The 24,092-nt window shown below is 37.6% G+C and overlaps 1 protein-coding gene across 2 annotated transcripts in view; it reads left to right on the top strand.

Moving 5' to 3' along the window:
- Positions 1–24,092, top strand: part of Khdrbs3 (KH RNA binding domain containing, signal transduction associated 3) — a 116,359-nt gene that overhangs the window by 42,202 nt on the left and 50,065 nt on the right. For both annotated transcript variants that reach the window (XM_048358449.1, XM_048358448.1), the window contains 3 exons: positions 4,565–4,683; positions 15,850–15,966; positions 19,393–19,539. In XM_048358449.1, coding sequence (XP_048214406.1) covers positions 4,565–4,683; positions 15,850–15,966; positions 19,393–19,539 — 383 coding nt within the window. The remainder of the gene's footprint in view (positions 1–4,564; positions 4,684–15,849; positions 15,967–19,392; positions 19,540–24,092) is intronic.

The raw sequence follows: 24,092 nt of genomic DNA, 5'->3' as shown, positions 1-24,092 counted from the left end.
TTCTTAGGTGAGCTTAATTTATTGTAGGCCACCTAACGCCTGTATTTAATTAAAGCTGACATGAAGGTACTTGGAGAAGGGCAGGAGGGCGAGAGAGGACTGTGGTGACTATGTTAATAGCCATACTAATGCCTTATTGTGCAAGTCCTTTTTGGGTTAAACATTTCAGGCCTTGGCTTCTATTCATCCTTACAAGTTGTATTAATGTCCTCATCCCATTTTTTTTTTTTTTTTGCTTTAGTACTGTATACAGAGATTGCTTCCATTTCACTCCTTTGTCATGTACTGTGGCACTAGAAGAGCCTTTTTTATCTTTACTTGAACTTAACTCTTGATCATCTATCCTTGATGTCATACAACATTCCTTTAGCTGTTTCTTTAATTCCACTTTCAAACCTTATTAAATATTATTAATATTGAACTTCTGTATTTGGCACAGTGTTCTCTTGACACTGAAGCGTTTCTCATGGCAAAGTTATACCGTAGAAAAATAAACAGATGTGGCTGCCTTAAGAAGAAAGTCTTAAAGTCCACCATTTGATACTTGAGATTATAGCTCTCAAGATATTTTCCTGCCTCAGGAATGGAGGAAAGGAAAAGTGGCCAGATGTGATGATTCCTCACTACATTTCCACCCAGGAAGTGGAGATCAAAAGGATCTCATTTTGAGGCCAGCCTAGTCAAAGAAAAAGTAATGACATCCCATTTTAGTTAACAATCTGGAAGCACATCTGTGATTCCAGCTTTATGGAAAGGTGTTGTAGGAGGGTACCAGTAATTAAAGGCAAAAACCCCCAAAGGGCTGGGATATGGCCCAAGTGATAGAATGCTAAGTACGAGTGCTGAGTTCAAATTCCAATACCACCAAAAAATAATAGATAGTGGTTATAAGTTATAGGCTTGGAAGGTCCTTGAAGATGAAAGCATAAAGTGCCATCTTCTGTGGTATCATGCTACAGTAGTCTCCTTCCTCAGCTATATTTATGTCTTAATAATCTACTATCCTATCACTTTTACCAAAGTAAGAAAATAGGTGTTATTTCCCGTAGCTAATAAGGTAAATCTAACTGAATGTAGATGAATGAATATAAAACAGAGCAGTACATGCATAGAGTCGATTATTACTGAGTCTTAAAATTAGGGATGGACCTTAAAGACATTGTAGTATGTGTAATACATAAGCTACTAAAAGGTCTTTACATTTCACCTACATGAGATAACTATTCAAACTTTTAGAAACGAAGTAGATTGGTATTCACTGAGGCAGCAGGGAAAAGGAAAAGTAGGACATAGTTGTCTCATGGCTATAGAGATTCAGTTTTGTGAAATGAAAAGGTTGAACAAAAACAGTGACAACAGGGAATAAACCAAAGAGTAAAAAAGGAAAAGAAGAAATAACTACATACTGTACATCAAGAAAAAAAAACGCTTTTGTTTCCAGTTCTTGTAGTTCATTTCGTCAAGCATAATTCATGAGGTCATATGTATGTAACTTTTGAGCTATTGTGATTCTCTGCTAGAACTGTCCGACACATGTACTAATTATTACAATAGAGGGAGACCAGGGTGCCTGTTGTTCTTTGGGTCTGGCTTCCCCAGGTTTTTCTATTTACTTACAAATGGATTAATGACATTCTTTTTGATGGAAGCATAGAATTCCATTGTGTATATATACCACCTTTTCTTGATCCATTCGTTTACTGAGGGGCATCTGGGTTGATTCCATATCTTGGCTATTGTAAATAATACTTGAGTGAACATGGTTGTGCCGGTGGCCTTAGTGCAGGCTGGTTTGTGGTCATTTGGGTAAGTAAATGCCCGGGAGTGGAATTGCTGGGTCATAGGGGAGCTCTGTTTATCATTTTTACGAACTTCCGTACTGCTTTCCAGGGTGGTTGAACAAGTTTACATTCTTACCAGCCGTGTAGTAGCACTCCCTTTTGGCCACATCCCTGCCAACATTTTTTTGTTACTAGATTTCTTGATAATGAAGGTCTTCTGTATCTTCAGGTCCTTTCCCTCTCTTTTGTTCTCCAGTCACTTGAATTTCTCTTGTGTAGTATTTTCTGACATTATCCAATTCTACAACTAATGCCTGCTGGGCATCAAACACAATTTAGTTCTAGAGTTAGAATCAGCACCTGCTTTCCCCCTTTTCCACCCATACCAATTGATGGCTGTCTTCCACAAGACTGCTTCTATGTCACTCTTCACTCTAGCCATTAAGGTGATCCCCTACCACCTCATTTCTGCCTGGCTTATTACACATTTGAGAGCTCTTCATCTCCTTGCCTCAGATGAGATAGCTTGCTATGTTGTCTCACAGAGCTCAGGAAAATACCTTGAAGACTATTAGAAAAGTTTGATCAAGGGGTGAAAATCTTTTTGAGCATCCAGTAATTTAGAAACAAATCCTTACTCTGGTTTTAAATTTGAAGAACTCAAATTCAAACACAGAACATAGAATCACACAGAAGACAATTAGTAAGACCTCCAAAATCTTGTCTGCATGTCCCATTAAGTGTCCTTTAAATCCTACTAATTTCAGGGATGAGAATGTGGCTCAGTAGTAACCCTGGCTTCAATTCCTCAGTACCACATAAACAGAAAAGGCCAGACGTGTCACCGTGGTTCAAGTGGTAGCTGGAGCCCTGACTTCAAGCCCTAGGAGTAGCGAAAAAAAATTCTATTAATTTCATGTTTTGTATTTCATCTGCTCCCATTTGCTAATTATCCTCTTACCAGTTAGTGAGTTTTATTGTAATTTCATACATATATAATGTAGTTGGATCATATTCACTCCATTACCACCTTTCCCCCTCCCCTCTCCTGCTGGTTCCTGCCATGTCTCCATTTTCAGTCATGTCTTACCATCATCATTAGTATTAGTTCTAGATTGTGCAGATGAGTGAAAGCATGCAGTATTTTCTCTCTAAGCTTGGTTTATCTTGCTCAGCATGTTGTTCTCTACTCCCTTTCATGTTCCTGCAAATACTGTTTCATTCTCCTTTATTGCTGAATAATCTGCTTTCTAAGTCAAAATCTTTCTGTTTAATAGACAGCAATGTGGTAAGAAATGGGACTGTAATGTAGAACAAAGTTCCCTGATGGTACTATGAGGCCCTCAGGCTCTTTTACTGTTTTCAATTTTTTTTTCCTCCAAGACCAGGACTTGAACTCGGGGTCTGATGCTTTTGCTCAGTGTATGGCACTCTACTACCTGAGTTACCCCTCCAGCCCCTGACCCCTTTAGTTGGAACTGGAAACCCAAATATAAAGCCTGTAGTTTTAAACACATCCTCCATCTTTGTGAATGTTTTGTGAAAACCTCATTTTCTTTCTGGAAGGGTAGAATGGTAGGAGATACCGCAGTGGTACGCAGTCTTCAAAGTCAGATAAAATCTGATCTGTAAATTCTGCCTTTCCATTAGTCAACTTACCTCTGTGAACTCTCTCTTTGTTCTGAAAATGGAATTATGTCATAAGTGTGAGGAGTCTAGTTTGTACCAGCTACATTAAATTGTTAAGCATTTCTAACTCAACAAACTAAACATGTAAACGTAACTCTCCCTTTATGGCACAACCGATGCCATCTTTGGTTCCTTTTCCACACCACCATTGCCCTTTATTGAACCTAGACTCTGTAGACAACATTGTGGAGTTGACAGCCCACACGCGTACTTGCTACTTAGGAGTCCCTCAGTTGTTTGACTGATGTGCTATCAAATTCTGTAGGCCTACATAGGTGAAAGACATGTATGCTAAGAGTTCTGTGCTGTGGAACTTACACATGGAAGGTACTTAGTAGTAGATGTTTGTAGAACAAAATGGATATTACCTAGCAGAAAGTTAGCTTCTCTTGGGGGAAGTGCCAAGTTTTTCCCTATTTTATGGTAGCGGTAGAGTTGTACATAAAGTGCTTAGAGATGTCAATGTAGAACCTTTAATGTAGAGACAGTTGCACAGAAATAGTGAGATGAAGTAGTGAAGCATTAAAAAAAAAAAAAAAAAGCACATACCAAGTAGAGCAAAAAGCATTAGGAAAGTCATACCATGAGCACATAGCTGGTAATTATGGGGTATAAGGAGGCAGGATTTGGTTGGTAAGGCCAACTGATGGAAGTCTGTCTATAGCTTTTTGTGCCAGTGTAAGGCAATTATTCATCAGAAAAGCTTTGCAAAGCCAAGCAAGATATGTAGGTAGGGATGCTAGTGCCTTATGACTGAATTGTGAGTGTTTTGATTTCTCCTTTGATATTTGATCAGCCTTTCTCTAGGATTGTAGTAGGCCCCAAAGAACTTTATTTGCATTTATTATCTAGTTCATTGTTCTCCATTAGCATAAGCAGATGGAATTGGCCTTGTAGAGCCATGGTGTGTGCTTTTAAAAAAATTTATGAAGACTCATTGATAAATAGGAAACATTTCACTACTTAAAAAATGGCAGCAATTTAATAGTACTTATTTCTTCATTTAATTTTCTGTCCCTTGAAGAGTCAACCAGAACTTCCAGACTGTGCAGTTCTGGGTCATACACCTCATGGTTATCTTTTTGCTTCCACAGAAATAGAAAAGTTTCAAAAAGGAGAAAGCAAGGATGAAGAAAAGTACATTGATGTGGTGATAAATAAGAACATGAAGCTGGCACAGAAAGTGTTAATTCCTGTAAAACAGTTTCCTAAGGTAAGACAGTTAGGTCTGTACTGCAGACTTATTAATCTGAACGGAACCATAGGAAGACCTTTAAGTTTTATTCTGTTTGTTAACTTTTAGATATATTTTTCCCCCTCAGCATTCCTGGCCACATATACTTTTAAAGATAATTTAAAACTTAGTAAATTTAGTGATTATATCTTTCTGTTTGATGCTAGTATAAGTGATGCAGAAAATAGGCTTATGACTCATACTGGTGATATGATTTCTTCTCCTCTATTTCCTCGTTTGTAATATAAGGTTGGAATCTTAAGGATCAAATAAGCTATATTTGGTGCTTAGAACTATGCTTGGTATATATAAATTGCCTATCCCATCTATTCTAATTGTATTTTAACCTCATCCTTCTTTTACCTTTTTCTTTGCAATGTTTATATGTGTGATTCATATGTGTTGTATATATTATATATGAGTAGATCATTTCTTGAAAAATAATAATCTCTTACTTGAATGAGCCACAGTTTCTCCATTTGCCCAGAGAGTTTTCAGTTTCGGGTTACTATAAACTTAAATTGCTGTGAACATTTAAGAACAAATCATTATGTGACTGTATTTTCTTGTTTTCTGGGGTAAATACCTACTACTGAAATTGCTGTACATTTTGCCTTACCAAAAACAAATCCCAATTTTTGAGGGGAACCATCAGATTTAATGTTTTATTGTTTGATGTTGTATTGTAATTTCTTGTGATGTTCATTTACTTTTCCTGATAATTAATCATTTTGTGTAATTTTTGTATGCTTTTGGCCATTCGTCTATTTTGTGTTGTAAAATTTAATTTTTTACACCCACATACATATTATCATTAGTTGAGTGATAAGAGCTTTTTGATATCTTAGATTCAAGATTTTTTTTTCCAGTTGATGTTTTGCAAGTATTTGGCTCAGTCTGCAGCTTACCTGTTATTTTCTTAATAGAGAAATAAATTTTGATAGGATCTTTATATGGATCTTTTTGTAAACTAAAAAATCTTTACCCACTTTAGGGCATTATTAGAGTTTTTGTCATAAATTCTCCTGTGTTTAAGAGGCTGGCAGTTTTTTTTTTTTTTTTTTTTACAATAAGGTCTACGAATCATCTCAAATAAGCTTTTATATATGGTATATCATGAAGTTTGCCCTGGTATGAGTGTGTCTGAAGTTGAATCCCCAGATTACCACGGTAGTGGTAGTGTTTTGAAGTGGAACCTTTGGGAAGCAACTGGGATATGATGAGTTCCTAACATTGGCGTCTCCTTGATGTCATTAGTGATTTTGTAAGAAGGAGGAGGAAGGAATAAGGCCTGATGGCTTGTACCTGTAACTGAAGCTACTCAGGCGTCAGAGATTAAGAAAATCACAGGTCTAGGCTAGCCTGGGCAAAATGTTCTGAAGACCCCATTTCTACCAATAGTTGAGTGTGGTGTATTTGTCACCATTTCACCAGAAAAAGGTAGTGTGGTGGTCATGCCTGTCTTCCCAGCTATGATGCAAAGTTTAAAATAGTATTGTGGATCAAACCATCCAGAGAAAAAGTGATATCCTGAGTCAAAAATAAAGTTAAAAGGTTTAGAGGCCTGGCTCAAGTGGTACGGTGCCTGCGTATTAAGTACAAAATCCTTAAACTCCCAGAACAATAACAAAAATCTCTAGCTCGTGTACTTCACGTCTCCATGTAATGTCTGTGTTATGATACAAGACATCGCTCACCAAGAATGTATGACTGAAACTGCATCAAATTAAACAGGTCCTGGACAGAGTCAAAAGGCAACACAGAGAATAAGAAAACAACCAAATACATGAAGGATTAATATCTCTACAAAATACAATCCTATTAATAAATGGGCAAGCAAGTATGTGGAAAAAACAAAAATCCATGAAGAAATATTTGATATTCTTATTCATATAAAAATGAATATTAAAAGGACACTATGGTTCAGTCCTAGTCAGAATAGCCCTTATCAAGAAAACAAACAACATACGCTTTTAAGGATATAGGCAGGTTGGAGGAGAGAAAGCACCCTCCTATACTCTTGGAGAGAATGTAAGCTAGTGCAGTCACTTGTGGAAATTAGTGAGGAGGCTCCAAACCCTCAATAGAGAGCAACTTTATGACCCCACCATAATACTCTAGCACATTATTCTAAGGAAAGTAAATCAATATGCAAGAAAGAAACCTACGTACCTGTCTTTATTGTAACTCTGCTCTGAGGAGCCAAACTGTGCAATCAGCCGAATTGCCCACCAACCAATGAATGAATAAACAAAAGTATGCATACATGCATACACATACACCTACATACATACATACATAGCAATGGAAATTGACTAAGAAAAACATGAAGTTTGTATTTGTCCATTTGAGTATCTTTTTGGTTTTAGCACTGCTTGTAGGAAGAGGCCTTCTATCCATGGGTTTTTTGGCACCTTTGATGTAAATGAGGTGACTTTGGAAGTGAGGGTATATTTCTCTTTATTTTTCATTGCTCCTTGTATGGACTTATGCCAAGACCTCAGTCTCTTGTCCATTGCATTATAATGTTTCAGTTACTGTTTCTTCAAATACTTCTTACCCCATCTCTCTCCTGTTGGGACTCAGTATACTTTTCTGTTGTGATATTGCTACCCTACGGTTCCTGTGACTCTTACTTTTTCCTCTTTTTCCCCTATGTTTCACATTTGATAATTTCTACTACTCTATCTTAAACTTATTAATTTCATCAGGTCATTTTTTTCTATGTCAGGTATTATAATTACCAGTTTTGTAATGTACATTTGATGTGTGTGTTTGCGTAAAAATTATTTTTCTTTCGCTTCCATATATTTTTCTTCTTTATTGCGAGGGCAGTTTTTCTTTAATACAATTTAACAAGATACAGGAACATCTCCACCTTTTATTTCTGAAATGTAACAACTTGGTTTACCTTAACCTCTATTATTAGGCCAAGGCCATAATACTCTCTAGATCAGTGTCACATCTTTTATCATTCTCCACCCACCCAAGTCTGCCCATCCCCTCGGTTCCTAGTTCCATTTCACACGTGTAATGAAGCACTATGATTGTGTTTGCCCAACATTCCTCACTCCATTTGTCCACTCTATCCCCTGAATTCCCATCCACTCCTGAAGCATGTTTCATAATACTTTTTTCATGTTGATAAAAAGTTTTATTGTGCCATTTCTTTAGGTTGTAACCTACACATTGTAGAAACATTAGATTCTTTGGAATTTCAGTGATGTTAATATCTTTGTTTACTTTCTAACTTGATATATTGATTTGTTTAGATTCAGACTGCAATGTTTCTTAGTGAGAAGTCTGTGGGGCACACCAACTGGCCCCACCTGTTCGCGCCCCGGAGGTGTGTGGCTGTTGCTGGGCCTCCTGGGAGTGAGGCCCTGAAGAGCTCCCGCCTGCCTCAGTCCCTGGGGGCGTGTTTGTTTGCATCGCCTCCTGGAAGAGAGATCCTGGCTAGCCCCCCCCTGCCTTCTGGGTCTGCCTTAAGACCACATGCAGCAAGATGACAGCCGGCAGTAACCTGGGGGTGGTCCTGCTAGTAGTGACAAAGACTTAGGCCGCCCCTTAGGGAGGTCCCATGGCCTTCTGCCCTTGACTGACAGCTCGGGCTGCCAATCATAGCCCCTGGCTAGGTATGTTACACCCTCCTCTTCCTGCTGTCATTGCCCATACTTAAGATCCGGTCCGCACCACTAAACAGAGAAGTCTTGAACTTCTCCCAAGTCCACTGACTATCTAACCAGGGCACAAAGGTTGGGTTGGGCTGGGTGCGAGCCACTGGCGGCTCATTACCTATTCTGGGTTCACCCTCAGCGGGGTGTGCTTCCTCGCCTCTCCCGCTGCTCAGGAGAGCACCCGGGGTGCAGGGACCCCTGCAGAAGTCCGTTCTTAGTTTGACTTGTGTCCTCAATTTTTGGTATACATTATTCAGGTATACTTTTATACACACAGTTTGAGGACCGTCAGCTATGGACTGTCTTTTTTGGGACTTCTTCCTCATATTTTAGCACTTGCCTTTCTCAACCCAAGTGAGTTAGGCTTTAAAATAAGTAATTTCCCAAATTCCATTGTGTGGATATGTGTACATGTGCAATTTTGATTATTGATATGGGACTTGAACTCAGGGGCTTTGCTCTCCCTCGGCTTATTAGACTGGTGCTGTGCCATTTGAACTGTACCTCCACTTCATTCGTTTAAGACTTGACTCCCATCAGAGTATGCCTCTTAATCACTCTCCAAGTATCAGATAGTTCGCTTTTTGTATACAAACACATATACATACTTATATTTTTATTAGTGTATATATTAATTGTACAAAGTGTGTTCTTTGTGTTATATTGGTGTACATGCATTTCAAGTACTTTGATCATATTTATCCCCTTATTACTCTTACCCCTTTACAACTTTAATGGATTTGTAATCTGCTTTAGAGTTTATCAGTCTGTTTTAAAAGTTGATTCAACTTTACTTACAAACCCAAGCATATAATTTTTTAGTAAGCCGACTAGTTATTTCATAGATAGTCTCAGTATTAGTCAATGTGTAAGAGAAAGATGAACAGATATAGCCTCTTTCTTTTAAGACTGTGTGTGTTCTAGTAGATGATGATTAACTTAAATGTAATACTGGACTTAGCATATTTGATCAGTTATGTGAAGAAAGTATATGAAATAAAATCTCAAATGTTACTTTTCAATGTCAGCTTTGAATGAGACTAGAGAAAATATAAGTTCTGTGTCTGATGGAGTTTAATCTATTTCAAGTACTTCAAGTATCTGAGGTAGGTTGCTTAGGAGTCTGTCCTGCTTTCCAAATACGGAGATGGGAAATCTCTGTTTAGCATAATGGAGCATGCAAGGCTTGAGAAGCTGTGTATGACAGCTAATGTAGCTTTGCCACTGTCAGCTTTCCTGAATGTGCTGACTCTCCAGACTGAGCAAGCTAGAGGGAACTAGAGGATGCCCCTGCCAGGTAGTTGGCTTGAGATGGGCCCAACTTGGTATAGAATAGATGCAGGCTATCCTCTTCCAGCCTCAGGGCAGAGAGCTGCTGTTAAGGCGGTGTCCATTCATTCAATAGTGTTCTCTTCACAAATGGCTTCTGTACTCTTCAAATGGCACATTATTGTATGTTAGTAGCCATTAAAAAAGACATAATACTTTAGATTACTTTTTATTTTAGTGAGCAGAATGACTACTGTTAGAAAGACTTTTATGGTTTGGGTTTTTGTTTGACTTTCTTGTTTGCTTTAGGTTGTTGTGGATCAGAACCAGAGGCTTGCACATGCTAGATAAATCCTTTCCCACAGAGTTCAATCCCAAGCAGAATCTTTAAATTTTTAAGCATTTTTCCCCCTTATACAAAAACTTTTTATATTTTAAGATGCTGCTGGTATAACTGTAGCTTAATCAAAGCAAAACAATAGATAGAACTTAAATTTCCTGGATCCAAAGTTTATAAATTTATTATTGTTTTATTTCCCCCTTTTTAGTATACATGGCAGACTCATATTAAGAATAGAGAAAGGGATTGTGAACAGAAGGGAAAGGAGTCCAATGAACATATGGCCACTCACCTATAGGATTTGAGAAAGAACACTGACAATCAAATCAAAGAAGTAAAGAAGCCCATACAAGATCCAAAACAAAGCTTTTACAGAGAAGGGGATTGTGATGTGGAGAATATTTTAGAGTTGAAAAACATTCTCTAGTTTTAAGCATCCAACATGAAAGAAATGTCCTAAATACGTATTGGTATGTGTAAGGAGAAAAACAGAAAGTGATGAGAGTAGGGTAGGTTCAGAATGACAAGATGTTACTCGAGTTCCCAGCCACAGGGCCTTACTCTGGGTCTAAAAGATTATCTACATTAAAGGCACCTGCAGTTCACTCCTATAATAGAGCTAGCTACTCAGGAAGCTGAGGTCCTAAAGATCAAGATGACTTGAAGCCAGCCCTGGCAGAATAATCCACGAGCAAAAAGCCAGGCTGGAGTCATGGTCAAGGTGGTAGTGCACCAGCCATAGGAGATTGTCTTTGCCTGGGAGATGACTCTTTCTTTGGAGTCAGGACTACTTCAGGTAATCCGTATTCACTTTCAACACATAATTGCTTATAAAAATTCTAAGTCCTAGGCCCTGTTATAAATAGACATGTCTGAAGAAGTAGTTGGGGGCTTGTTAGACAGTGGAGGAACTTACGGTCACACATGAATTTACACAGTTTTGTTCTTTATTGTAAACTTCATGGTAATATGGAAAATTTAAGAAGTGACCAAAATACAAATAGAAAAGGAAAGCACCTAGATTACCTCTGTATTTTAAATCCCAACCCTTGGCCATAGCCTGATCTCCAGTTTGGATATACCTTCTCTTCTGTGCTTATTTGTTTGTGTCTCGCTCTTCTCCCAACGCCATTGCTCTGTCCACACTGGGTGTCTTTTGTGGAAGCTCCTTGGTGCCTGTGGGTTGTGTCCTTCTTTCACATTTCATGGTAGTCCTGTTCCCAGACCCTGTGCGGGTGCTATCATTGCATATTGCCCCTGAAGCCAGCCTCACTCCCCGCAGTGGCCGAAGCCCTGCTCTCAGAGCTTGCATTCTGTCTCTTGTCTTGTATCTGCTGTATGCTTAACTTGTTTGGTCTCTTTCCACTGGAGTGTAAGCCATAGTAAGGGCACGAAGGTCCTTGCTAGGTCATAAGTACTGTAATGTTAACACTTGTTGAAAGCTTCATACTGACATGATAAGCACATCTTTAGTTGGAATGATGTTTTGTTGCTATTATTAAAGAGAAGACAGATTTTGTTCAGGAGGAAGACTGAGTAGTTGGGTCTGAGCAGGTTTCAGCAGTAGCTGCTTTCCTTCCTCTTGATCGTCCAGCTCCCAAGGGGAAGTGATTTGAGCATTTTGTCTTGAGGATGGCCTGTTTACTAGAAGGGAGTGATCACCTGCTGTTGAATCATCGAAGCTCTGGGATGGAGGCTGGGTGGGGGGGGGGGGGCCCACAAAAACACCAAACTGAAGTTTAATCCAGTCAAAGTATATATGTTTTTTTCAGACCAAAATAAAGACAGCCGGTCATCTAATCTCTTTAGGACAAAGAAAAAGAATTGAGCCTTTTTATCTGACCTTATCCTAAGCAAATAAGTGATCATCTGTGAGTCTTAGCTGAATTTACTATGGCAGAGTGCTCCTTTGCAGTAAGCTCTTTCTAGGAATACAAAGTAGAGGGGCCATTCTTAATCTTCACTGCCTGTAGGAGAAGGGTACTCAGATAAAATTCATCATTGTTACAGGGCTTAGCATGTTAATGCTTTGTTCTTCATAATAATGAAGTCTAATGACTCTTATAAGACACTCTGGTAAATATGGTGTATCGTAAATATGGTGAGATTGAGGCCTGGAATTTACTGTATTCATGTGATGGGTAAGAGGAGGCATGCCACAGTGACACTGCTTTGGAAGTCCGATCCTGGGAGACCTTTAAAGAACGGTGGCACTAAGAACCAATGAGAGAATGTGCTGCTGAGGTGATTTGTTTGGTTGGGTTTTTTTCTTTTTTTTTTTTGCTTGTATCATCTAAATATTCCAAAATATGTTCTTAATCCATGCATTGCTTAGGTATTGTGACTCTTGAGTGTGCTTTTCTTAAGGGATTTAAAAATATTTTTTATTATCTTTAAGTAGTTATACAAAGGAGTTGCTATTCAACAAAGCAGTTTATGAATACAATGTCATCCTAGCTTTAGGGATTTATTTTTTTTTAACTACATATTAGAATATCATGCAGCAAACATGGAGGGATTGAACTTTCAGATTGATTGAACAGTAAGGTCATCAAGTATAAGAAATAGAAAACAACCCACATCTGGGAGTCTGCTTTAGTTTTCTTTCTTAGCAAAAGCTATTGTACTGTTGACATTTTGCACAGGACACTTCATTGTGTTGGGCGGCCCTGTCTCTTTTGGCTATCTGATATTATAGGCCTTTATCAATTTGTATTCTGAATCCCAGCAGTCACTCCAGTCACTGTGTCTGCGAAACAAACCTGCTAAATATTTTCAAATGCTCCTTAGAGAGGTGATGCAATCTGCAGCTTGAGACTCTGACTAGGCAACCCAGGGTATTGCCATTAGCCTGACTCAGCTCAGAGTGTTCCGCATCCAGATAATTGGTCCTTGAACTTAGAATCCCTGACTTCATTTAATCAAAGGTCAGAATTTGGTATCTAACATGCTGATTTCCTTTGTGTGTATGTGTGTATACATATTACACACACACACTGTAGTGAGATAGTTGTCTTATATAGCAGCTATTTTATTTAGCTTTTGAGGAAACTGAACTGTTTTACATAATGACCATATTGATTTAAAATTTCACCAGCAGTATTTAGGATTTCTTTTTTTCTTCACTTCCTGGCCAACATCTCTTTATTTTTTTCTTTTTGGTAGTAGCCTGTCTGACTAGATTGAGATGATATCTCATTGTGATTATGATCTGATTTTCCTAGTAATTAGTAAAGGTGAACATTTAAAAATAACTATTTGTGTCAGTTTGTCTTTCAAAATGTCCAGTTTATTTCTTTCTGTCTGTCTGTCATCTATCTAATTTATCTCACTGTTGAATTTTTTAGTTTCTATATATTTTGAATATTCTGCATTAAAAAAATTAACCCATTTGATAATTTTTCTTTCTTGTGATTGTTTCTTCTAATACTTTCATAGTTTCTGGTCTTACATTCAAATTTTTAGTGCATTTTAAGTTGGATTTTGTAACAGGTGAGATGGATTTTGTTTTTATCCTGTGTATAGATACCCATTTTCCCAGGAACACTTACTTAAGAAGACTTCCCATTTTCTTCTGCAGGACTTTAACATCCTTGTTGAAAAATAGTTAACTTAGCTGTGTGAATTTACCTCTATTGTCTCTATTCCAATGATCCCTTTGTTTCCTTTTAAGCCAATAATGTTCTGTTTTGATTATATCAATACTTTCTCATTTGTTCTTCTTGATCAAGACTTTGGCTATTTTTGAGGGGTGGAAATGCGCACAAATTTTGCATTGCCTTTTCTAATTCTAATAAAATTCTAACAAAAGCTTCATTGGTATTTTGATAGGGGTTGTTCTGATTCTTCATGCCATTTTGAATAGAATGAGCCTTTCATCAATATTGATTCTGTGATGCCTTCCCATTTTTTCTGTTCTCTTTAATTTTTTTCTATCAACATTTAATTATTTTCATTGTAGAGATTCAGAGTTGTTGCCTGAATTTATTCCTAAACATGCATTTGTTTGTTTGTGTTTATTTCAGTTATTTGTAAAAGGGATTTCTCAATTTCAGTTTTACATATTTGGTATTGGCTATTAGCTCTAGTACTAATTTACATTAATGTGCACTTTGGTTGATTGCTAGGACTTCCAGTCCTATTGAATGAGCATGGTGAAAGTTTTTTCTGGGTTCAGAAAGCTTTCATCTTTTCCCCAACCCAATGTTAGCTGTTTTTCCTGTATGACCTTTTATTATTTTGAGGTACATTCCTTCTACGTACACTTAATTTGTTCATTGTTTTTGTTACCTCTTAAGATGGGAATAGGCAGATAAGATTCCATTTTGCGTGTATGTGTGTGTATGAATGGATGTTTACCTTTTAAAATTATTTTTCCTTTTATAGGGCATCAGGGGTGTTTCCATAACTTGGCTATGTTGAATAGTGCATCATTGGACATGATGTGCAATTGTCTTCATTGTATCTTAACTTGTAATCTTTTTTTTTTTTTTTTTTTTTTTTTTTTTTTTGCCAGTCCTGGGCCTTGGACTCAGGGCCTGAGCACTGTCCCTGGCTTCTTCCCGCTCAAGGCTAGCACTCTGCCACTTGAGCCACAGCGCCGCTTCTGGCCGTTTTCTGTATATGTGGTGCTGGGGAATCGAACCTAGGGCCTCGTGTATCCGAGGCAGGCACTCTTGCCACTAGGCTATATCCCCAGCCCACTTGTAATCTTTTTAAATACTGCCCAAGAGTGACATTGCTGGACCATAGGCTAGTTGGTTTTATTTTGTTGTTGTTATTGTTGAGGAATCTCCAGACTACCTTCTGTAGTTGTTATACTAGTTTATATTCTTATCAACAGTGTAATAGCAGCCCATTCCCACTTTCATCTTTGCTATCATTTGTTGTTTATATTCTTGATCATGGCTATTCTTAGGTATGGAATTTTGATACCTTTAGTGACCATTCTTAAAGTAAAGACTTGTGATACCTCCAGCTGTGCTTTTTTCCCCCCCAGAATTCCTTTGGTTTTTCAAGCTCCTTGCAGTTCCATATGAATTTGTAGATTATTTTCTCTAGCTCTGGGAAGTATGACACTTGTATTTTGGTGGGTATTGCATGGAATATTTAGATTGTCTTTGGAAGTATGCCCGTTTTTGAGATAGTAATTCTGCTAGTCTATAATACCTTCTTGTGTGTTCTTCAATTTCTTTAAAAAATCACCCATGTATATTTACTTACTTTTGTCTCACCCATACTTCCTCTCTCCATTGAGGTTCCCCTCTCCCTGTGACCTCTTACCCTCTGGTTGTATGCATTTGTTAGACTGTAAGTTAATTGTTCAAAGGAAATGCACTATTAGAATCCTCACTTTTATAAACTATATTTTAATCAGTTTATATATATATGCATATGGCCCTTCTATGTTTCATCATATTTATAATTTATATCGTCCACATATGTGAAAAATCATGGTCAGTCTACTCACTGGTTGAATAGCTCATTCTATGTGCTTGGAATTCCCTAATGACCAGTCTAGTGCAGATTACAGTGTATCTCCATTATTTCTCTTCATCTACACTCTGATCCTGTTTATTGTTCATAATTACATTAGTAAGTCAGGAAATTAGGAAATTTTAGAAATTAACCTCATTCACAAGTTATGAAATAAATAACTGCTGAAATGATCTGCATTAAATATATCTTTTATATTCATAATTTATGTAAATATTTTATACTTTTACCATATTTTATGGGTTATGTAAAATATAATAGGAGGAAGTTAACTATTTTGTTATTACTGAAATGTATCAACCTCCAATTTAAGATATGAATTACAAATTTGGTTTAATGGCTTGTTGTTCTTTTTTTTTTTAGTTCAACTTTGTCGGAAAACTCCTGGGTCCACGTGGCAATTCTCTGAAGCGTTTACAAGAAGAAACCCTGACCAAAATGTCCATCCTTGGAAAAGGTTCCATGAGAGACAAGGCAAAGGTAATATTGATTGAAGACAATCGTTTCCCTTTTGGTCAGGTAATTTTATGTGCTTTTTATGTCATTCAGTTTGTTAACATTCAGTTTGTAAAAGCTAATTGGATAATACAAAAATATCATATATGGTGATAAGTTTTATATATGCATTGAGAAAATTGAATCACTCTGGCCAACTTCAACATATGTACTATCGTAAACCACCAGCTGTCTGTGTGAGCGTATACACATAAAATATTAATGTTCATATTTTTTTCTTCTAGAAGTAATACATCACCCTGCAGGTTGGTTGTATTATAGGATTAAAATGATTACAGAGATAAGTAAATATTCCATGCAGTTGCATCATCTGCTTTGCATTTTTAGTTACCTCTTTTGAGTCTTTTTTCTGAGCACGTTTCCTAGGCAGCCATGTGCTGTGTCACAGTGTTTTGGTCAACCACAGCAGTGTGTATGACAGAGCCCTTTGCTGATGTGGCTGGGTGAGAGTAAGTATGCTGGGAAACTCACAGAGTAAATAATAAAGTAGCGGCTTCCCCAGGACCCAGCCCTGCTGCTAACTGGGATAGAACTAGGCTTGAGCTCATACTGTATATTCTTCTTTCTCTTTAATACGGTGTATACAATGTTTGAATAATTGCTTAGTATCCTAAAACGTATTCTCTTGTTTTTCTCGTTTGTTTGTTTTTGCCAGTCCTGGGGCTTGGGACTCAGGTTTGAGCACTGTCCTTGGCTTCTTTTTACTCATGGGTAGCACTCTACATCTTGAGCCACAGCTCCACTTCGGCCTTTTCTGTTTATGTGGCTCTTAGGAATCGAACCCAGGGCTTCATGCGTGCTAGGCAAGCACTCTACCACTTAGCTACATTCTCAGCCCCTAAAATGTATTCACCTTGGATTACATCCTAGTTTATTGACAAGTTAAACAATACTAAGTTATTTTTATTGGCCACTTTCTTAAATTTTTGGAAGAAAAACTTACATACCAGAATATTTGGAATTTACACTGTTTCTTACTGTCACTTGTTCTCTTATTTGTATTACTGAGATCAAATCTACTACTCTCAGTGATCTCTTACCCTGAAATGTTAAAGTGTCTTAGATATAAACTTTTTAGAATGAAAACTAGCCTCATTGTACAAAAATCCGTCTACGTAAATTGTGTAGTTTGTATGTTTATTAAAGAACACTCACTGAGAATTTGGCACAGTGTGGAACATTTTATAGGCATTACGTTATTTCAGTTATTCTTGGTGAAAAATAGTAGATGATGACACTTTTCTAATTTACATTAGGAAAATTGAGGTTCTGAGAACTTGAGTTACTATCTTGGATAAATAGGAATTCATTCATTTATTGGGGTAGAAATTGATCAAATGAAGCTATGGCTTTTTGACGTTCACCTATATATGTTTTCCACTATTGCTCTGGGAATCATGGCATGTATCAGGGCTCTTGTGGAGACGAGTTTAAAAATGTAGATTCCCAGATCCATCAACTGGTGAGAAACTCAACATGATTTTTTAGTACATATTTGAAATTGAATCCTTGCCACGGCCAAGTTTTGTTGATTATTTACTGAGCATGTTATTTAAAGTCTTTGATTCTTTTATCTTGGGAATAGAAGGAAATGGAAACCTACGTGGATCAGTGAGCCAGAAATTACATGTGTATATTTTGTGGAACCTAACGCTTGTTAGTATTCTAACTCAATCTTTAATATAACTATCTAGTAATGGAATACGTGTTCTGAGAACACAGACAGGGGTCAATTATGTACTTATTTTGTACTTGATTGTAGTTAATCAAGTTCCTTAGTCTAAAGCAGTGTTTTAGTTTTCAAGGGGCGGGGGTTGCTTTTGTGTGATGCAGGAATAGTGATCAGGGTGTCCAACCATCATTTTATAAATGGAAAGGATTTGTAAAGATTGTCTATTCAAATAATAGTACCTTCTTATCCAACGAATAAAAATGATCCTAAATATAATCAGATTGCTATCTAGATTTCCAGGTTACATAGTCCCAAGGGCTTGTGATATCCTATGGTGTTGCTGTATTGGTCACTCTGAAAAGAAGTTGACAGCCATTCACCGTCAACAAAAGGGAATCTCTGTGTTGAAGTAATACGTAACTTCTATCTCACTCAGTATGAGATGGTTAAGGAAAGAAATATCAGATACCTTCCTCGGTGGGTCCTCATGACTGCCTGATCACGGAGTACCCACTCTCCATGTGTGAGGCATCCGGTTTTTATGCACTGGAGCCTCTTTCCAGACCACTTATTTATGGAGTAATCCTCTCATTTGTGGCTCAAGGTGGTTCTGCAGTTGAATGATCTTTTTTTATTTCCATCAGGATACCCTGCAGAGGGATGAATAATGCACACCATATGCTTTCAGTCTTCTTGGTTCACTGTCATAGCTCAGATCAGAGTTCTACATCTCCCATCTTCACAAGCTCCACATCAATCAGTAACTCTGAGTGGAGCAATGTTAGATCAGAATCAATTGTTTGGGTATTTCTTCTTTAGTGCACACTCAGTCTAGAAAAAGGTTCTAAATCCTTGTTAGGGAGACTAGGAAGGAGTATCCCATGCTAGGGGATGTGACAGATACTGTGTACGTACTGCCACTCTTCTTGGTTTACCTTCTGTTCGCTTGGTCTCTGACTCCAGAGAGCAAGCAGGGATCTGTATGGGCCGGGAGGTAACACAATAGAAGCAAAACATGTCACTTGTCATCTTTTTTCATGGGACTGTCCGCAGTTCACACAGTGCTGGAAAGCCTTCTGCTGATGTGGATGGTTCTGAGGTTTTAGTATTTGGATATTGCAATTTCCTTTTGTAGCACCTTTCTTTTATTATTAAAAAGATGATGCATACATGGTTATATAAGTGAGATAGAGTGCATTTCTTCTTGGGCATTGTCATCCTGAAAAGTCTTTAAATCCTACCTCATGTTGCCATTTCAGTGCTCAGATATAGGCATGACATTTATTCCTTAGCAGTGAGATCTCAGTGAGGGAAAATAGAGAATTGTGAGTCAAGTTACAGCAATTAATTTAGAGAGTGATAAATTCTGTGTATCTGTTTCGCAGGCTTACAGCACTGCCAGTATAGAACCTAGGTTGGTGCGTGGCCAGGATAGGAAACAGAGGAAGCCTGTGCAGCCAGTGGGTTATTAGAGCAAGGGAAGCAGAGGCAGGCAGAAGAAGGAGGTCATGCCGGCAAGGCCAGATGATGGCTGGCTCCCGGGCCAGGCCAGTAGCAGAGTAGACGGAGACTTAGTCCAGCAGGAGTAAGATCAGATTTGTATTGAAACAGTTTTTAGGGTAATGTTTGCTGTTGAGTCTCTGACCACCACATTCAAAAAGGTTTTAGGTAATTTTTCTATCTCTGCAATATTTTAAAATGTGATTTTTCCTTTTCAGGAAGAAGAGTTGAGGAAAAGTGGGGAAGCAAAGTACTTACACCTCAATGATGACCTCCATGTTCTCATTGAAGTGTTTGCTCCGCCAGCAGAGGCTTATACCCGAATGGGACATGCTTTGGAAGAAATCAAGAAGTTCCTCATCCCTGTGAGTAATAGTTTTTATTCATAGTTAACTTGTGTTTTAGAGCCATTTCATTGTATTAATTCTTAATAGTACTTATTAGTAACCATTACTTGGTGTGTTACAAAAGTTGATATTTGCTTCTTAGAGACTTCATAATGTCATTGTGAATTATCCATTATTATCTTTTCTTTATACATGAAGTGATGGAATGTGAGATAGATTAAAATAATATTGCTAAATTTATATTCAGTATTCCTATTCAAGAATACAGTGCAGCTTGATCAGTGTCAATCTTCGATCATTCTCCCCCCACCCCAGTTTATCCCAACTAAATCTGTCCCCTCAAATGTCTTAGATTAATTTTCACAGAAGTACATTCAGTATCATGATTCGATTTTCCCACCCACCATTTCCCTCTTCATTCATATGCTCCCTGTCCACTTAAACTTAATTCGCTTCAGTCAAGACATGTTTCAGCTTCCTGATATTCATATTGTTAAGCTATCTGGGAATCCACTCCTGCTTATACCATACTTCAGTCAGTTTGTGTACATATTCATATGGCCCTGTTTCCATATATGACTTTATTTTAGATCTAACTTCTACATAGAAGAGAAAACATACATCCTTTTTGTCTTAGAGCCTACTTATTTCATTCAACTTACTCTTTTCCAGGTCCATTCATTTCCCTGCAAATGGTATACAAACCTACATACATACATACTACATAATGTACATACATATTTTGAAGTCATTTACTGTGATACCTCCAACACAATAAAATCAAAATAGCAATAAAAGAAAAGCCCTGGACTCAGTGGATTCACAGCTGAATATTATAAAAATGGCTACTACTAAAGGAATAGATTGGTTTCATGCTTCTGAGTTAGGATCCCTTTTAAAAAAATTATTTATTAATTAAAAATTTTTTTGACAAGGTGTTGTGCAAAATGGGTACAGTTACATAATAGGGCAGTGTGTACATTTCTTTTTTTTTTTTTTTTTGGCCAGTCCTGGGCCTTGGACTCAGGGCCCGAGCACCGTCCCTGGCGTCTTCCCGCTCAAGGCTAGCACTCTGCCACTTGAGCCACAGCGCCGCTTCTGGCCGTTTTCTGTATATGTGGTGCTGGGGAATCGAACCTAGAGCCTCGTGTATCCGAGGCAGGCACTCTTGCCACTAGGCTATATCCCCAGCCCCATGTACATTTCTTGTGATATCTTACACCTTGTTTTTCTTTCCCTTCCCTAGGTCAGGTAGACATATATACAATACACAGTGTACCAAAAATATATACAGTAGCCGCGTGGCCTACGCCAAAAGAAATTCGCCTAGGGTTTTAAATGTAATGTTGACAGTAGACAATATGTCAACGATAGTCTTATATGAACGTACCTACATAGCTTTTGAGCTATTGTGATCCACTGAGAGGTCTATTTTGACCTTTATATGTTGAGTAGTTGTTTGGTTTTAGTTACATAATGTAGAGTCGCTGACCCAAACCTGTGGGAAATACCATTTGACAGGAAGTTTTTGGTTTCGCAGACCTGGTCTCTACTGTCTCCCTTTCCCCCCAACCTTAACAGTCATATATCAAGGACATCATGCCCCTTTGTTTTCTGTGTTCTAGGCTTGTCTTGCTCAACATTATTTGTTCAAGTTCTGACCATTTCCCTGCGAATACCAATATTTCACCATTTCTAATCGCTAGGTAGTATTCCATTGTGTATAGGTACCATATTTTTTGGATCCATTCATCTGTGGAGGGGCATCTGGGTTGTTTCCATATTTTGGCTATTGTGAATTGTGCAGCAATAAACATGGATGTGCAGGTATCTTTGTGGTATCCTGGATCCTGTGGCTGGGTCATAGGGTAGGTCTATATTGAGCTTTTTGAGGAACCTCCATATTGTTCTCCAAAGTGGTTGTACTAATTTGCACTCCCACCAACAATGGAGAAGGGTTCCCCTTTCCCCGCACCCCCTCCAGCATTTGTTGTTGCCTGAGTTGAGAGTATAGGCCATTCTAACTGGAGTGAGGTGGTATCTCAGGGTTGTTTTTATTTGCATTTCCTTTACTGTTGAACATTTCCTCATATGTTTCTTTTCCATTTTTATATCTTCTCTTGTGAAGTCTCTCTTTAACACCTTTGCCCATTTCCTAATTGGTTTGCTGGGCTTGGAGGAGCTTAGTTTTTTGAGTTCTCTGTAGATGGCGGATATTAGGCCTTTGTCTGTTGCTGTGCGTAAAGATCCTTTCCCATATGGTTGGCTGTTTTTCTAGTTTGGTGGTTATGTCTTTAGCTGTGCAGAAACTTTTTATTTTGTAGTAGTCCCATTTGTCAAGTCTCTCCCCTATCTGTTGTGCCCCTGGGACTCTATTCAGGAAGTTCTTTCCTGTGCCTGTAAGTTCTAGCGTCTTTCCTACTCTGTAGGATCCCTTTTATACCTTTGTTTTGTCTTAGTGCTCTGTCTAAGAATGAGAATAGAGAGTGGAAATCCTTGTCTTGTTCCTTATTAACAGGAAGTGGGGTCAGTTTTTCCGAATTTAGTATGATGTTGGCTGTAGGTTTGTAATATGTAGCCTTTATTATGTTACAATATGGTTTCTTCTGTTCATAACGTCTCCTGAGTCTGTTTAAAAACAAAAGTTGTTAGGCATTTTCTGTATCCACTGAAATCATGTAGTTCATGTCCTTGATTCTCTTTAATGGCATTATAACATTTATTGATTTATATATACTGAGCCAACCTTGCAACTCTGGGATTAGACTAACTTAATGACAGAATATAATTTCTTTTTTTAGTTGATGAATTCACTTAGGAAAAATTTTATTAATAAAATTTGCCTCTATTCATCAGAGAGTGGTCTTTCGTTCTTTTTTGTTAAGTCACTGTCCACTTTTGGGACAGTGTAATGAGTTTGGTAGTGATTTTTAGTAATGTGGCAACTTTTTAGTCATTATTTGAATTTTTCAGTATTATTCTTTTTATGTTGGTATACCTCTGGTGTTCTACAGTTTCAGACTTATTTTCTTCATCTGTTTTCCTGTGCTCCTCAGAGTGGGTCATTTTAATTGACCTTTCTTCAACTTAACTTGTTCTTTGGCCACTTCAAATCTGCTGCCAATCCAGATCTTCCCTCTCTAGGAAATTTTTCATTGGAGTTATTGACCATTATTTTTTCCATATCTTCTTTTGCAGGTCTAATAATCTGTGCCCTTTCCAGGAGTTAGCTTCTTTCTTCCTCTTTTTCCATAACTTTCACATTTGCTTCTGATTTTAACCATGTCCTTCCAAGAATGTGCTGTCTATACCAAAATTTCCTGCCTCTGCTGATGGAGCTAGGTAAATTGAGAAATGCAGCCAAGGTGGTCCATTTTCTTGTCCACCCTGGTTTTTACTTTCTTCTGAGAATCCTTGCGTGGGCACAGACTCAGTGTTACACAAGGATGTCTGAGAGGGTCTCAGGGACCTTCATGGCTCTCATTTTGTGACTGTCCTTCTGTACAGTAAGCTGATCTGTTACGTGCTTCATCAAAGAGAACAATACTAACCTTGCTATTTTGCTGGTCATCAGTTTTCATTTGCCACCGCAATTACTAATGTTATTGACAAAACTTCTGAGCATAGATGTTTTTCCTCTTTAGTCCAAATTAAGTGAGTTTCTTCCCAAAGCAAAACTATGGGTTTTCCTGACTTTCTCCTCCTGGAGGAATGAATTCGTGTACCAACTAGTCAAAGGAGAAGGGTAGTAACCCTTCTCAGGCAAAATTTCCTCAGATTACTGCTTTTCTTAACTGCTATTTGTCCATTTTTCATCAGTAGTTTTATTATCTTCAGCTTGTTGTGCACTGTCAGTTACATTCCAATCTCTGAAAATGATTGCTTCATTAAGTAGGCCTTGATGAACTCCTCACTGACCCAAAAGTACCATGTCCTCTCACTACCTTGATTCTTATTGAATTTATGTTATATTGGACTTATGTCAATGTGTATGTGCATATGTATATGTATGTGTATGTGTATATATATAAAATTTAATGTCCCTTTTTTGTCCCTTTTTAAATATCTGCATAATACTGTATATAGATTCTAGGATTTATTTAATCAGTACTCAAATCTGGAGTTTGGGTTTTTATATTAAGATTACAATGCCATTAGTGATTCTAGAATTAACCTTTAACATAAATATTGGCATATTTTGGCAAGCATCTCTGAAGAAGGAATTCCCATCAGACATACCATTGAACTTCAATTAGTTCCTTTTAATGATTTCATTAAAAACTATTTTTTTCCATTTTCAGTGACATACATTCAAATAGACTTTAATTTTACTTTCATATATCTGTTTCGTTAGAGGTACAATCCCTTTTCTTCTTCATAATTGATGAAAGTGTTGGATGTTAGAATAGATTTGTTTTTTGGAAGGAGAGCAAAAATAAGTCAATAAGCCATCATGCATGATTTGGAATTTTTTAATAATACTACTGTAATGGTTGTATCAGTAATACTCTTCTAACATTATAAATAGAATTATAAATAGGAAATTATAGAACTAGAATTAGAATTATAGA

Source organism: Perognathus longimembris, chromosome 12 (assembly GCF_023159225.1).
Source record: "Perognathus longimembris pacificus isolate PPM17 chromosome 12, ASM2315922v1, whole genome shotgun sequence".
Classification (NCBI taxonomy): domain Eukaryota; kingdom Metazoa; phylum Chordata; class Mammalia; order Rodentia; family Heteromyidae; genus Perognathus; species Perognathus longimembris.
This window is presented reverse-complemented; position numbering and strand designations above follow the sequence as displayed.